Consider the following 16,863-nt stretch of genomic DNA (forward strand, 5'->3'; position numbering starts at 1 on the left):
GCAAAACATTCCTTTAAGATTCTATTAGGAACTTATGCTAGAGCAAATAAGAAGAGGTGTAAGCATTGATACTAAAAGTCATGGTCAAGATGAGGAGATGGTTCACATGCCTATATACATCTAACTTCTAAGCAAAATGGATTAGCATTCAGGAAAATAGAGTTATTGCAAAATTAATGCATTGCATGCTTAATAAAACAAAAATTTCAAGGTCACATTGGATACAAACTTGTGAAACAGTTGTGTAGTTGATGAATAGAAGCCCTAATACTATATTGCAAAACGTGGTACTAGAAGAGGCATTCATAGAAATTAAGTCTCAATTAAGTATTTAAGAGTATTCGGCTCTCTAGCTTATGCAAATATTCCAAATGAATTGCGGAACAAACTGATGTCAAATCCCTTAAATGTGTTTTAATAGGATACTTAAAAGAATCCAAAGAATATCTATTGTATGATCTAATCAAAGCAACCTCTAGAGTCTCTAGAGCTGCCATTGTTGATGAAAATTCATCATATATTGATTAACCTACATTAGTCGTGGCACATATTGCACCATCAACTTTGGTATTTCAAAGAGTTACCTTACTCGCATAATCAGACACCCCTAGTGCCTTCACAATGCAAAGGCAAGAAAAAGATGCAAGAAATTGTAAACATCGCAACTACGATGGTCATCAATTTTATGCTATGAAGTTCCACTACAAATGTAAGAAAGTATTCCTATAAAAGGGAACAACCAAAAGGTGGACCTACATGAACTGAATTTTCCTTCAAGAAAAAGTTATAGAAATTGATGTACCTACATGTTCCAAAGAAGCAACTCAAGTACTTGAATAGAAACATGCCGTGGATGAACAATAGAATGCCTTCATCCAAAACCAAATTTGGACTTTATTAGATCCTTTAGTAGGGAAGAAGCATGTTGTAAATTTGAATAAAGATGGACCAGGTACAATTTGCTAGTACAAATTTGTACTTGCTACCAAAGGTTATGCACAAGAATATGCCATAGACATGAGGAAAGCTTTGCAATAGTATTAAGAATGACAACTCTGAAAATGTTATTGTTCTAACATCACAATTTTCATCCACTGTCCATGCTCTCCACATATGGAATCAGCCTTATGTGGGATGCTACTATTGCTCTACTGTTAATCATGATTGTACTCTTCTATGTGTGTGCTACAGGGATGCCATGCTGCACCCAAATCCAATCACTGGTTGGCCCACTTGAAGGACCGTTTAGAGCTATGCATCTTGCTATCTAACAACCTACAAGTCGGCATTCTATGCCACACTGCCCACCAATGTTTGCCATAAATGGGACAACGTCTAACTAAATGAACCCTACCTTGCTGATCTATCTTGCCACATGATCCTGAAGAAGTTGCATGCAGCATTCTAGTCTCAAATTTGAACCGAGCTCAAGTTTGGAGCTCAAGTTTGATTTCAGACTTGCAAATAACTTGGAGCAATGGAAGCTAAACTTGTGAAAGGAAGAGAAAGTTTTAGCCTAAGATACTAGCTTTCATTGGCTCCCATTATGCCGGTGATGGAAAATCTAGTCTCAAATTTGAACCAAGATCAATTTTGATTACGGACTTGCAAATAACTTGGAGCAATGGAAGCCGAATTTGTGAAAGGAAGAGAAAGTTTGAGCCTGATATACTAGCTTTCACTGGCTCCCATTGTGCTGGTGATGGAAAAGGAAAAAAGAGGTACGTGACCTTCCAAAACGTAGGCTGAGCAGGAAAAGAGACAAGCAGAGTAAGTATCGGTACAAAGAACACAAACAGGTCCCTCTAGCCACTTAGACCGAGCTCACCATCATTAACATCATAGATATGCAAGCTAACCAACAACATGATCAAAAAGATCTCCGCCATGAAGATAATCGATTAGAAATTCATACACAGCAACAGAGCAAGGATGCTACACGTACACCTATGACAAAAGACAATTACCTAGCATGGCAGGTCTAGTAGTAATCATCCCTCAATCATCCTAACAACATATATTAAATGAATAATTAATCTAAAGATAACGGATGCTACACATACACCTATGACAAAAGACAATTACCTAGCATGGCAGGTCTAGTAGTAATCATCCTAACAACATATATTAAATGAATAATTTAAAGATAACACAACTGAAAGATAGCATCAAAGAATCACAGATGAAGCTAATAGAGACAGTGAAGCTTCCATGCCATTATAAAAAACGAATCACCTCGGACATACATTCTGCCATATCCATCTCACTCCCCATAATAGTCGAATCCCTTTCTTTCAAAGTATAGATGCTTGGAATCCACACACACAATTTCACACCAGTATGATTGAAACACACAGATACAAATCCATTGCACGCATGCGGCCTTTAATATAGAAATGACAATGTGACAGAAGCTAGCATAAGGTCAAACAAATCATTCTTCTAGTCGCTTCCACAACTGACTACATTCCCTTGTATCAAGTAAATACCAGAACTTTTGACATGATCCACAACAGGCAACACACAATTATCATGTCCATTGGAAGGCCCTCTTTCTTTACCCTTCGAAACCGAAATGCAACAATAGAAAGTTGCATGTCTGAATCTATCGGGCCAAACAAAAAGCGTTCAAATAGCAAGCAAGGAAAACCACGAACCTGGCCCAATCGCCTAAGAAAGAGTCCCCCCCCAAAGAACTGGAATCTAGAAAATCCAGATAGAATTTGTCCTACTAGCACAGAAGAATTCAACAGCCGAGATTGGAGGAGGAAGGGTAACATGTCCACATTTCCTGCGAGCCAAAAAACCTTGACACAAAATAGAACCCGGCAGAATCACACACCATCAGGAACCAATCCACTAAAACGACACATGCCAGATGGAGCCACGGAGGGTAGGGAGACACAGAGAGAATCAAGGGTAAACACTAACCACCATTAACCCTACAATGTCTTAACCAAACCGTTAACCATAACCCTTACTATAGTTTCCCCGCTAACTGGTTCAAATTGACCAACTACTCCCAAATGTCCATTTTTCCAACCATGTCCCTAAAATCCACCCTGTTCCTATGACCCTTTGCAGGACCAAAAATAGTCCAAAATTAATGAAATACATGTTCTAGTTGGTGATGTCATGAACAATACTCCCCTTGCATAGCATTTCTTCTTCTTGTGCTATTGTATAGGAAGATCTCTTCCCACCAACTACTTGCTTACTATAGTAACATAAATCTACTCCATACTAGTATCATAAATTTATGTTGGTCTATGACTATCATGCTCCATTATAGAGCCTCTTTTTTTTCTAATCGTGATTTTCTCCATTGGTTGCCTTTGCATTTTAGGTGTCTAAAGCTTAGCCTCTTGTATGAATTATGGGCAACATCACTAGTCTCTTTGTTGATGTAGTGCTAGAATCTTTTATTAGAATGATTTCCCTAAGCAAGTCCGATTCTTATACATTTCCTTGCTATATAGGCATTGTAGTGTGCACCTTGCAGCATAAGCATTACCAAGTATAGTAGCCTCATGTAAGTAGATGCTTAGTATATATATGAGTATCCCTTATTCTTGAGTGCTTAGTCTCCAACAATATCACAATTGGAAAGAATTCAATATCCTTCCTCTATCCTTCTGTTGTTGCATGAGTGAACCCCTCCCCTTTGGAAAACCCTTATATCCCACCATGCCAACCATGTCTCAAGGGTAAGTAGCTCAATATCCTTAGAAGATATGCAAAAGTGTTAACCACTTCTTTGAGCCTCTTTATAGATCTTTCGAATAGCATCTACTATTGCTCTCTTCTATCTCTATAGAGCTACTGCATACATCTCTTTAAAATCCTCCATGTGGCTCTTGACCTTATAGAGGTATGTCCAATAAAAATTGTAAAGTTGTATATTACATCTGCCTCTTCACATATTACATGGTGAAAGAAAGGGTGGAGATGCCTCCCAAAAGGCCATGATATCCTCGCTAGGTGGGAGATGTTTCCTCCCTTTGCTTTTGTTCCTACAATATGAATAGAATGCCTACCCAAAACACTTACTCTAGCCTTCCTACCAAAATTTTCCAGGTTGTGGCTCATAGGGAGGCATTCCCTCCCATTTCCCGCCCCCTTATAAAGTGCACAAAATGCTTAGTCATAGCATTTTCTCTAGCCTTTCTAGCAAGATCATCCATGGACATAATTTTAAAAGCAAAAAAAGAGAGAAGAAATGCCATCCACAAGCCATGATATCATAATGTATTGGGGAGAGATTCTTCCTTGTTTCTAGGGCTCACAAGGGAGGGTGGCATGGATGGAGAATCGAAGGCAAGGTGAAATGATTACTCTGGAGATATACTACAATGGATGCCGCAATGTGTGTTATGCTTAGCTGTGCTACTTTAGTTAAATTTCAAGATGCCATCTCTGCTCAATCGCCTTGGCTGCTGCTTAACCTACCATGGGCTTAGTACTTGTGCTAGATTTAGGTTGAGTGATAATCCAGTTTTATAGTATACAACTAATAAGAGTTGCATACAACAACCTAGAATGCCTGCACTTTGGCACTACAACAAGCATTCATGCATTTCAAGCAAACACCTATTTCATTAATTTTGGACTCGTGCACTGTCCAAATTCATTTTTGGGATAATTTTGGATAAAACATTAAAAAAAAAGAGGCTCTTATAAAACCAAACATTGAGTCAAAAAGGAAGATTTTAAAAAATCAAATTAGAAAAAATGACGTGAGATGTTATTAAAACTAGAGTACATTAAAAATAGAGGACATCACATTGTTAAAAGAGACAAAAAGTAAGATAAAATCAAATTAGAAAAAATGGCGTGACATGTTATTAAAACTAGAGTACATTTCAAAAAGAGCACATCAAGAGTACATTTCAAAAAGAGCACATCACATTTGTACAAGAAGTAGATCATATAACTCAAAGCCATATGGTGTCAAAAACACCTTAATACAGTCTCTCTTATCTTCTTAATCACCCAAAGTCTAGAAGATCTCATCATTGGTCTCTCTTATCTTCTCAATAACCTAATCTTTCACTGCCTCCACAGCTGTATAAACATAATTACATGCAAAGAAGAAATTGCTTCTTCTTAATCACCCAAAGTCTAGAAGATCTCATCATTGGTCTCTCTTATCTTCTCAATAACCCAATCTTTCACTGCCTCCACAGCTGTATCCTCAACATAATTACATGCAAAGAAGAAATTTAAGCAATCACAAATTGTTTCTTTATAATTTCTCTGTGAGGCTCTTATTGTTCTCTCAGCATCCGCATCAAATCGCCCATGATGAGAGTTGCGATAACAAAGGTTACTTAAGAAGTCTAAGAGATCTTGTCGTGCTTTTATCATACGTCTTAAAAGTCTTTCACTCTCTGCTATCTTGAGAGTCTCCTCCCTCTCTGTGTGCCTTTGTGCATCAAATTCCTCTCTCTCCATGTGTGTCAAAGGAGAACCTTGTCGAATTCTGGCCTCTGTCTATGCTCCTTGGTCAGCAATCCATTCTTTGAGACTGTTAATTCCGAACTCCACGTCTTCGACAATACCAAGGACATCCATGGGTGGGGAGATGATAAAGAAAGGGAGATGGACTATGACGGAAGAAAGAAGAGAGTGTTTGTGGAAGGACTAGGATGGAAGAATACAAGTTAATGAGAAGCACTAGGATGGATGAAAGAAGAGAGTGTTTGTGGAAGAACTAGGATAGAAGAATACAAGTTATCAGGATGGATGAAAGAAGAGAGTGTTTGTGGAAGGACTACGATAGAAGAATACAAGTTACTGAAAAGGACTAGGATGTAAGAAATAAGAGAGTGTTTGTGGATGGACTAGGATGGAAGAATACAAGTGCACTAAGGCACGATGTGTTCACTATGATAAGGATAAGGGTTGGAATAAAGTGAGAGAAGCATTGGTAATGCTCTACTTTAAGTGAGTGGAGATTGTCCAATTGAATAAAATTTTGCAGAGCATTGGGAATACTATACTTTAAGTGAGTGGAACATTGCGAATTGATACTTGCGAGTGAAATATATTACAAGTGTGAGAGAGAGAGAGCGATAAGACAAATACAAGTTAATTAGAAGGACTAGGATGTAAGAAATAAGAGAGTGTCTTGAAGGGATAGAAAGTGAGGGAAGATGTAAAGTGAAAGACGAATACAAGTTAATCAGAAGGACTAGGATGTAAGAAATAAGAGAGCATTTGTGGAAGGACTAGGATGGAAGAATACAGGTGCACTAAGGCACGATGTGTTCGCTATGATAAGGATAAGGGTTGGAATAAAGTGAGAGAAGCATTGGGAATGCTCTACTTTAAGTGAGTGGAGACTAAGATGGAAGAATACAAGTGCACTAAGGCATGATGTGTTCGCTATGATAAGGATAAGGGTTGGAATAAAGTGAGAGAAGCAATAAAGTGAGAGAAGCATTGGGAATGCTCTACTTTAAGTGAGTGGAGACTATCCAACTGAATAACATTTTGCAGAGCAATGGGAATGCTATACTTTAAGTGAGTGGAGCATTGGGAATTGATACTTGCGAGTGAAATATATTACAAATATTACATCATCACATATTCATATCAAAATTCTCATCACACAAGGATTTATTTCCAAATAATCACATCATCACACATTCATATCATAAAATTGTGTGCATGAAGAAATATATTACATCATCACATATTCATATCAAAATTCTTATGGGGAAAATTTTCTTGTGAGCTTTTTAAATGCGAGCTTTTTTTGAAATTTATCAAAGTTTTGGTTCTTCATACATTGGTGTCCCTGCAACTATTTCATGCACCATTTGTGCAACTTGTGCTGGTGAAGGTGTACTCCTTGAGGCCACTCTTTGCATCAAGGCTTCCAAGTTAGGACCATCCCCAACATGCCTTCCAATCATATATGCATATTGTTTGGCACTTTGTAATAGGGCATTTGCCATGTCCGAGATGCAACAATCATATAATTGTATCTTTGTCTTAAACCCTTCTCCTACTAGCCAACTACCATGCATGCTCTTAGCTAGATTTGACCTTGGAGTGTGTGCCTCCTCCAAGGAACTCTTTGTTACCTGTGGTAAAAAGGGAGGTAATTAGATTGGCTTATTACATTTATTTAGCTTACTACATTTATCTACAAAATACATACCGCGCTCATGAGATTCCCCCAATGGGCAATCTGCACATCCCACCAACTAAACCATATGTCCATTGAAGGAATGTCGGCCTCACGGACATGTCCTACATGCCACCACTTCCGAACGAGCTTTGCTTGGTTGGTAGCTTCTTGCTTTGTCTTACATAATCTCCAATTCTCACACATGGTGATATGCTCATTCCTCATATCCTCTTTGATGAATTTACTTGTGTGCTTATGCAAGCTTTGTTCCCAATGGAAGAGACATGAGTGCTCTCTCCCAACAATTATGTTGTTTGGACCCCCATTGAAAATAGTTCCAATAGCTATCCAATTTGCTCCAGCTTCATCAGACATGAAACCATGAAAATCTGCAGGGGGATACCCACATTCTTTCATTGTGGCATTCAACATCTCCCAAAATAGGATTTGGCTTGCAGCATCTTCATCTTTCATCTCACATGTGGCGATGGTCATTAATTCCTGCACACTGGTAGACAAAGCCAACATTATTAAATATTATACCACAACTCTCTTGATGATAGCAACATGGATACATAAGGATGGAGGGAAGTTATACCTAGGATCATAAACATGACATGCCATTGTGCTCCACCCAATCACTCGATGGGTGTGATCAAATTGTACCCATGAATTCCTCAAATCACCATTTCCTCCTCTTCTCATGCGATTGACAAGATCCACACCAGATGCTGGACCATTGGTTGACATTTTAAAAACAAAACATTTTTCATCTGGCAAGCCTTGCCCTGGAAAACGACTTCCATGGAAGAATGAATACATAGACCTTTTCTTTAGTAAAAGAAGGCTATCATAACCTTCCCCAACAGGTAACCCTGCCTTCTTCTCTTGTGCAACAATCCGTTTGAACCTGTAACATCACAAGTCAACTATTTAGAAGGTCTTTATACCATTCTAAAGTTAAGTAAACTAAAAATCACTTAGCTACAAACAAACATACCGTTGATTCTCAACTAGTGGTACCAGTTGCTCAAGAAAGTTGGTCAACTCTATATCTCCCACACTTGCCCCTTCATTATTGTCTCCTCTCATCAATGATGAATTCAAGAGCTCTTTGGCAACACTCATTTGAGCTTTGCATGGTCCAGCATTTTTATCCACCTTCAAAACATCTGCAAGAAGCTTCTTTGTTTTCTCTATCATTGCCTTAGATGTTCCTGGCTGCACGGGGTGCTGATGTTCACCAACATGGACCATCAATCTAGTCATTGTTTCATCAAATGGCATTACATAATATACTATGCAATTACAAGTATCAATGCAATAAGCAAGCTTACGACAATAGTGACAAACAATCTTGTTCCTCTCCTCTTCAGTCAAGAGTCCAAGAGCAATCTTCTTTTGTAGGTAGCCTCTAAAAAAGGATGTGTTAAACTTCTTATTGTTTGCAAAATAAGGGCAAGTAATTCTATGGCATTCTAATGAGCCAACACAGTAGCTAACGTTACTATACATGAGATAGCCATGTTGGTGGTTGATGGTTTAGTCCATATGTGGCCATCAAATTTTTGCTCCATGACATTCATGCCATTGATGTTTCCAAAAGTTGGAGGAAATTCCAATAGCATACTTCCATTATTGTATACCCTTGGTAATTCAGTGACTTGCTTCCTTTGCTTTATATTTGCAATCCCCGTTTTGAGTATATTGGCTTGCTTGTTCTCCATGATCCAAGGTATGATGCTTTTGCTAATCTGACATTCATCTTTTGAATGGTCCTCATTTGAGCCTTCAAGGTCAATGTGTGAAGTCTGCATCATCTCAATGTCAACATCAGTCCTCGACTTATAAGAATTGTGGTACATACCAGGCTTCTCAATGGGATTTAACTCTTCAAGAATTGGAAAATTTTACTTGAATTATTTGCCAATTTTGGATCAGAACCTTGTACTACCAAAGGATTAGATTTGTGGAAGGCTAGGGAAAGCCTCAAACCTTATATCATATGCACGGAATTTACAAGGAAGACATGAACTTTAATTAGTAGAGACTCAATTTGGTTTTCAGTCATTTGGAAGGACTTTTGCTTTAGAGGATGCATCTCTTAAATGGGCCATGAGGTTGAACAAAAAAGGGATCATAGAGTGGAAAGATCTGTGGGATAGATAGACATAGGCTTAAGTCAAGGATAGACAATTGCAAAGGATCTAGAAGCTAAATAATAAAGGAGAGGAAAAATCTATGTGACAAAGATGCACTCAGTTGTGGATGGGGGGAAAGCTTTAGCATGCACTACGTGAATTTAGGTGGATGGGCCGAAGGAATATACAAACTATCCCCATTTTTGTAGGCAACAAGAGGATTTAGCAGACCATTTAAACAAACAATGGTTTAGGAGAGACACTGCTAAAATATGGTATGCCAAGTTTGATAGATTATGGAAAAAAGATATCCCTAAAAAGTCTTGCGCAGACTCTAGGGGACTGCTGAGCCGCCCCTGCAAATATGCCGCTTTCGAGGCAATGGGAAGCTAGTTCCATTTCTTTGCTCCAATTTTGTTGATGTTGCAACTTCGTGCCTATAACAGTTTGCTGGCTCTTGTTTCTTCCCAGTCTTGTACAATGGTCCCGTTCATCAACTAGAGATCTTGTCTTGAGGATCTTGTCCTCATTCTACTGGTGCTAAAGTTTACCTAGTATGCATAATCATTTACAGCTTACTTGTGTGAAATCAGCTTATACTTTACCTAGCATAAATCAGCTTACTTGTGTGAAATAGCTCTGGTAGCTTGCCTTGTTACAAAGAACTACCTATAAGCTACTCTGAAAAATCAAATGGGCACACAGGGAATCTTGGCTTATTAGTGAGCCGATTTTGGTAGAGCTGTCCGAACACTCTAATGCATTTACTGAACAGGGGAGCTCTCGGTGTGAAGTCCTCCTCCTGGTCCAAGCTTCCATGGATGTTAGCTAAAAGTTTATGCTTCTTTCCTTACTCAGAGGGAATATGTGGTTGAGAAGGCACTTGAGGCAGTAATTTCATCTGCCTTTTTCATGTCTTCTGCTTAGATGGAGAGCTTAGTTGGATTGAGAGCTCTGTTGTTGTTATCTTTCATGAGCAGGATATCAAATATGGAGAGCTTAGTTGGAGCTTACCATTGATTGATCGGTCATGGAAGGAATTGATAGCTCAATCTAAGAGGTAGAGTTTGATTTTACTTTTCCGCTTCCTATTATTGAATTAGGATTAGCATTCATTTAAAGATATTGGTATCGAGGACTTCTTTCAAGGAATTGATATGTATCTCAATTGTCTTAAGGTTTTGCATTGCAATGTCTCAAGGGTTACAAATTTCACTATCTTAAGGATTTGAATCATTTATATATGCTTATGCATTTTATATTCTACTATCTTAAGGATTTGAAACATTTTGTATATACAGGTTTCATAGTAGTGAGCATTTTCATCTTGACAAGATGGCACCAAGGCGAAAGAAATCAACTACAAGAGGTAATTCTAAAACTTTTTGGTACTGATAACCTTGGCATATCTATGATGGACGTGAGCAATATATAACTCATCCTTTTTGGTTGTGATATATATTCAAAGGAACTAAAACTTATGCATTGAGATCTGGACCATCAAGAAGATCTGTGAGTGAGGAGTGTACATCTCGTACTCCACAAAATGATGCAAATAACCCACACATGGAGACACTTGCAAAAACTGAGGCTACAATCACTCGAGAAGAGTCATCATCTCATCCCGTGATTAGTCTTGAACAACAGGAGGTGCAAGAAGAGCCTCGAGGCCAAGGAGAGCAAGAGAGTGCAGAAAAGACAAAACAAAAAGCTCCAACACATGTAAGAGTACTTGGGAAGGAGATTCAAATTGGACTTTTGCAAGATGTCCTTGATCAGTTTCGGATGCAAAGAAGAATTGAACCCCCTCTGATTCCTCTCTATAGATTGGTTCTTAATGAGGCTATTCGAACATCAACGTCTGAGATTACTATTTTGAGAGATAGTTTTGATTCTAGAGGCTATGCTATAAATAGTGCACCTTTTCTAGTATCCTTGCAACGGCCAGGAAGTGATCAATTTTTCTATGTTACGCACTTGATCGTCAAGAATGGGGACCTATTTGGAATCAAATAAGTGAGGACTTTGACAACCAGCTAAGTAATGAGTGGCAAGACATGAAGGGGAAGAAGTTCCTCGTTTGGGATGGAAATCATAGGTTGAAGGCATGGTGAGGGCATGGTTTTCTCGGATCAAAGACGGTACTCTTTTGATAAATCTATCATGCATAAGGAAATGTTCTAATATAATTTGCATTGCACATGATTATGTCATGCTTACTTGTGGAATTGATATGTTGTAGCTTATTCAATAATGCCAACTCACCATATCCAAGTGAGATGCCAATTCATAGAGGTGCAGAAATCTCAAGAGGGAGAGCTAATTCTTGCCTTAAAATCAACCAACAATGAGTAAGATATCTTTTTATAATACTTTTATGTATAGCTAGTTTAACTTCTTCTCTTTAGAAACTAAGTCTATTGGTATTTATGTCTTTAACTTCTCCTCTTTAGAAAGTAATCCCCACATGAATATATGTTGGTATTGCAGACTTGTTCGAGCGCATGTAGAGCATTCATATGGGCACGAGGTCTTCCTCTTTCAAAAATTTGGCATGGCAGATAAATCCTCACTTCTTGAGTTATTGAGTGAAGAGGATAAGAGATGGGTGGAAGTGGAGATGGCAATAGAAAGGAATAATAGTAACCCATGGTACACAGCACCAGCTATTGTCTTGGCACAACTTGTATGGAAGGTATCTGTGTGAACTATAAATATCCCTTTGCTCTATGAAAGGTGTCCCAGAAAGGATAATGTTTTGATTTCTTTTTTTCATGGAAGGTTGATTTTTCACGTGCAATCAAGAAAGCTACTCAAAATCTTAATCAATCGAAGATGGAGTTTGGAGGAGTATACTAATAAATTTATTAAGGCTATTAAGAATGTGGAAGTCATCTTTCGTGATCAAGCATACAATGTTTTGATTTCTTGTTTTCATGGAAGGATGATTTTTCATGTGCGATCAAGAAAGCTACTCAAAATCTTGATCAATCGAAGATGAGTCTGGAGGAGTATACTAATAAATTTAGTAAGGCTATTAAGAATGTGGAAGTCATCTTTCGTGATCGAGCATACAAGATGGTACCTATTGCCAATCCCGCAAATGGTGATGGCTTATTCGAGCTTCTATTTAGTTATGATTGGAATCCAAAGGGTGCCACGACTAAGGACAAAGTGCATATATTAGCCTCATCATGTCTCAACCCTAATAGGTAATGTCAATTAATGTTTTTGCACAATCATTCCATAGTGATGCTATATTTTTTTCCTTTGCCATGATATTAATAGGAAAAAGGAGCTTCTACAACAATTGATGATGGCACATGGAAATGATACAGTTGCATCTGCTAAGTATGGGGATGCCCAAAAGTTTCGACTACATGTGAAAAAGGAAACATATTGGCAATACTTGTTTGAGCGAGGGATTTCCATCATCAACAATTTGCGAAGCCATGATTTGGAACTGCCCGATGGGTTTGAGACATTTGCTCGAGAGCAAAGACGACTTCACCTCCAAGAAGCCTTCCCTATGCTTTGGAAGGATATGAAGTCTACTCTTGAAGCAAATAAGCAGCCAGAAATGTAGGAGTCATCCTTACGCTTGGTGTATAGGTGGTACAATAGCAACCCTCTCCTTTCTCTTAGGATTAATAAACTGTTTTACTCATATGTCTACATTCTTTCATACATAATAGGTGGATACGGTCTTTGCATGATACCAATTCATCTATAAGGATGCCATATGAGATCATGGCATGGACAAACATGGAGAAAGAGGGAAGCATGTATCCCTTATCTTGGAAAGATAAGGGCATAACGATTTGGGAGATTAATGTGTGTCCTTGGTGGTTGGATTACCCACTAGGAAAAGTACATCCCACTGAGAAAAATAGACGTGAAGGTAATATTCCAAAGTTCCCTATTCCATACGCATCTAGACCAATGTCTATATATGCGGGTATCTACCATATACTTAAGTTTGCAACATTTGCTGCTCAGTCTTTGAGAAGAACATGGAAGACAATATGGATGAGGATGAATTGGATGCAGAGAACGGTTATGTGGATATCACATTACGACCTAGATCAATGGACGGAGAGTCAGCTATCAAGAAAAGACCTGTGAGACATCTACTCCTCATACTTATGTAATAGTTAACAACTAACACTAAAGAAACAATATAGTATAACCTGGAGTCTTGTCCTTTGTAATTCTTACAAGCAGGTTCTATCAGAGAATGTAGAGTCCTCTAAGACTCGAGAGCTGAGAACAAAGCAACGACTCGATTTTCATGCTTCAAGAACCAATTCCATTAATCAACAACCGAGTTTATCTAGTGAGGATCACTCCTCTCTTTCTTGGTTATGATTTTTTGATTTTGCAGCCAAACTGAAGCTTTCAAGCTATGATTTGATGCAGATGTAAAGTTGTTTGCATATATGGATGTAATTACAGAGGATATCATTCAGTTGTCGAATGCACCAAAGTTGTAAGTGTTTCTTTTTTTAAGAAATGCGTACATTTAAGAATCTATTTTGGAATATAAGTCATTGATCTAGGGAGATTGAATTGTACATTGTAGGGTTGATGAATTTTTAAGAAAAGTGAAAGCACCAGGTCTGTCACACAATGGTAATTCTTGTGTCGAGGTGGTTCGCTTGGTATGGGCAGATTTTGCCACAAGTTTGGCAGTGGAACTCATAAGTAGTACTACATGCCCAGAGTGGAATAGATTCTCCCTCAAGCTCTCTGCAAGGGTGGTAGAGTTTGGCAATGACTTCGTAGCAGACCAGGGGTGGTACGTGACTTGCTCTCTCCCAGAACATTGGGGCTATATATTTGCACATGCAAAGAAGGCCGAGTTCGACGAGCTCCATCGATCATATACAGTGCTTCTTGACTTTGGTTATTTACATGATGATGGAGAGGAGGTACATTAAATCACCTAAATGTTTGTTTATATTGGTCTAATAAGCATGATTTGGATGTATCTAACTTGAGGTGTCATCATCCATTAGGTTCGCAATCTACAAATGGGTATCTTCTGGCGTGGAAAATCTGACCTCCCACACATGGATTGACAAGCAGGTGCAAATGTATCTAATAAGCTTTTTCCAGCAAAGACATCAGTGCTACATGAGTGTGACTGTAAACATGTCGCAAAACGGACACAAGTTGCATCAACTTACTTACGAGGAGGGGCAGAAAGATCAGATTACTTGCACGAGTAAGATCCTATACAAGCACAGATTGAATTTATGGGGTATAATTGAAGTTCTTTCAAGGAAAACAAATATGGATTGTCAAACATCCTTTGATCCCTTTTAGTGCTTCTTGTAGGTGGATACTCAGAACATTCACAGACCCTGGTGATTACATCATCGATGTCTTTGCAGGTTGCTTTGGGATGGCAAGGCTTTGTGAAGAGTTAGGTCACCATTATCTTTCCATAGAGAATGACAATGTTGTTGCTGACATGTGTTTGCGATCAATCAGTACAGAATAGCATTTCCATAAACTATGTAGTATTGACAGTAATACTTGTGATCATCACTTTTGATGTTCTTGTTGAGGTTATGTAACACATACTATGTCCTTGGTCATGGTGGTTGTGTGGCACAAGAGTGTCTTTATTGCTCTATGCTTTTTGCTCTTTTTTGGATCCATAGTCAGAGGTTACTGTGTGGGGAATGCCCTTGTCAATATGTATGCCCATTCCGTGAACCTAGATGATGCAAGGGCAGTGTTTGTAGAGATGCCACAATGGGTTGTGGTCTCCTAAGTGCGATGATTGCTAGTTGTGCTCAGAATGGGCATGGCAAGACATCCCTGCAACTGTTCAGGTGCACAGAGAATTTTATGAACTGACCTATTGGGATGTAGTGTCATGGGGTGCTTTGATTGTAGGATGCACTGGACATGTGCATGCTGTTCTTGCTCGAGCTTTTTGGGAAAATGAAACATAGTGGCATGAAGCTAGATTCTATTGTAGAGATTGTTTTTCCAAGTTTCGCATCCTTGAAAATTTTGCAGCCTACCTATATGTCAAAACCTACCCTAACTTCATTTCAGCTTGAGTAAAAAGTCCATAACTTGGGTATAGACTATAGCTTTTACTTTCTGGACATGTCCACCCGACTGTATGTCAAAACCTCTCTTAATTTCATTTCAGCTTGAGTAAACAATCCATAACTTGGGTATAGACTCAATATATTTTTGAATCATTGTTTGGCTACTGAAAGCACTAATCATTGCTAGGGAGTGTTTGATCTCATTTCATGAATGTCCTACCTATGAGTTTGTATTTGTTCCTGCTTTCATATCACACATTTTTTGGAAGGAATGTTGATTTTCCATTGCGGCAATGTAACGATTTACAGGTGCCACAACCAATGTTTCATTGTCTGGCTACTGAAAGCACTGCAGCCTAATCATTATTGAGGACTATTTAATCTCATTTCATTAATGTCTTGCATTTTAGATAAGCTTGGTTGAGCTATAGAACAATATGAAGCCTATGTGTTTAAATTAGATTTTTTGGCTTTTTTGGTAGCATTGGCAGTGAGCAGCCATTATTGGTGTACATGTTTGTATCCTCTTTTTTTACTTGAAGCAGTTGCTCAGCATAACAGATGTAATTAACCATCAGGTTTTTTATTGGCAATCTATTTGCGGCAATAGATCATAACTCGAATGTACGATGAAGCCCTAGTACTATGAAACCACAAGGGCATTAGGTTTTTCAGAGTTTATGAGTACACATGCACTTGTACGGTTAATACTTTCAAGCAATTAGATTGGATTAAGTGTTATATTTTGTACATATTGTTGTACACATCACTAAAACTAATGGAGAGAAGATGAACTTTGTTATGACCAGTGTTAATACAATAAGCTTATCATCTCTTGCTTAATATTCGATATTTTTATTATAATGTTGTGTGGCAAGGATCTTTAAATGTAAAAGCTAAAAATATTCTTACATTTTCGCTTGTTATGTTTAAGAAGTGATGTGAGAAGTATCTTGAAATCCAAATTACGAAATTGCATTTTAAAGTAGTAGTTCTGCGATGAATGCTTCATAAGCCAAATTTAAAATAAGTGGTAGATGGTGAAATATTTAGAATGATGTTTTTTTAAACAGAGATGAGTACTAACTACATGCGAAGTGAAGGCGCTACTCTCTACGATGCATGGGAGCCTTAGAAGAGGGTAGAGTAATCTATCTACTGTTGTTAGCAACAGATGGGAGTTGGATTTTGTTGTGGGGAATGCTCTCATCAATATGTATAGCAAATGCAGCAGCAGAGACGATGTGATGGTGGTGTTTGTTACAGAGTTGCTACAGTGAGATGTGATCTCCTGGAGTGCCCTGATTGGCAAGGAGGCATTGCTACTCTTTGCCTTATGGATTTGTGAGCCATCGTGACTGCCCTAGCAGAGGATTGAGTGATTGCTTCAAATCAATCCTCTGCTAGGGCAGTCACGATGGCTCACAAATCCATAAGGCAAAGAGACAAGATCACCTTCATCTACGTTGTGGATCTCTGCAACTATTTGGCCAAATGCAGGTTGAAGGTCTCG

At 38.4% G+C, this 16,863-nt stretch overlaps 2 protein-coding genes across 2 annotated transcripts; one reads left to right on the plus strand and one right to left on the minus strand.

Annotated features, from left to right (window-relative positions):
- Positions 1 to 7,153: 7,153 nt before the first annotated feature.
- On the minus strand, positions 7,154 to 8,230 carry LOC147904057 (uncharacterized). Its single transcript, XM_087372377.1, has 3 exons — positions 8,139 to 8,230; positions 7,737 to 8,048; positions 7,154 to 7,646 (listed from the first exon to the last, which is right to left on the minus strand). The coding sequence occupies exons 1-3, from the start codon at positions 8,228 to 8,230 to the stop codon at positions 7,154 to 7,156; spliced, it is 897 nt and encodes a 298-aa protein (XP_087228503.1).
- A 4,922-nt stretch (positions 8,231 to 13,152) lies between these two features.
- LOC147904058 (uncharacterized) lies at positions 13,153 to 14,785 on the plus strand. The gene is made up of 5 exons (XM_087372378.1): positions 13,153 to 13,180; positions 13,279 to 13,400; positions 13,504 to 13,615; positions 13,699 to 13,768; positions 14,620 to 14,785. Exons 2-5 carry the CDS (start codon positions 13,293 to 13,295, stop codon positions 14,783 to 14,785), a joined length of 456 nt encoding a protein of 151 aa, XP_087228504.1. The 5' UTR covers positions 13,153 to 13,180; positions 13,279 to 13,292.
- The last annotated feature ends 2,078 nt before the right edge of the window (positions 14,786 to 16,863 follow it).

This window comes from Dipteris shenzhenensis, chromosome 3 (assembly GCF_047967505.1).
Source record: "Dipteris shenzhenensis isolate YYH24624 ecotype China chromosome 3, Dip_SZ_1.0, whole genome shotgun sequence".
Classification (NCBI taxonomy): Eukaryota; Viridiplantae; Streptophyta; class Polypodiopsida; order Gleicheniales; family Dipteridaceae; genus Dipteris; species Dipteris shenzhenensis.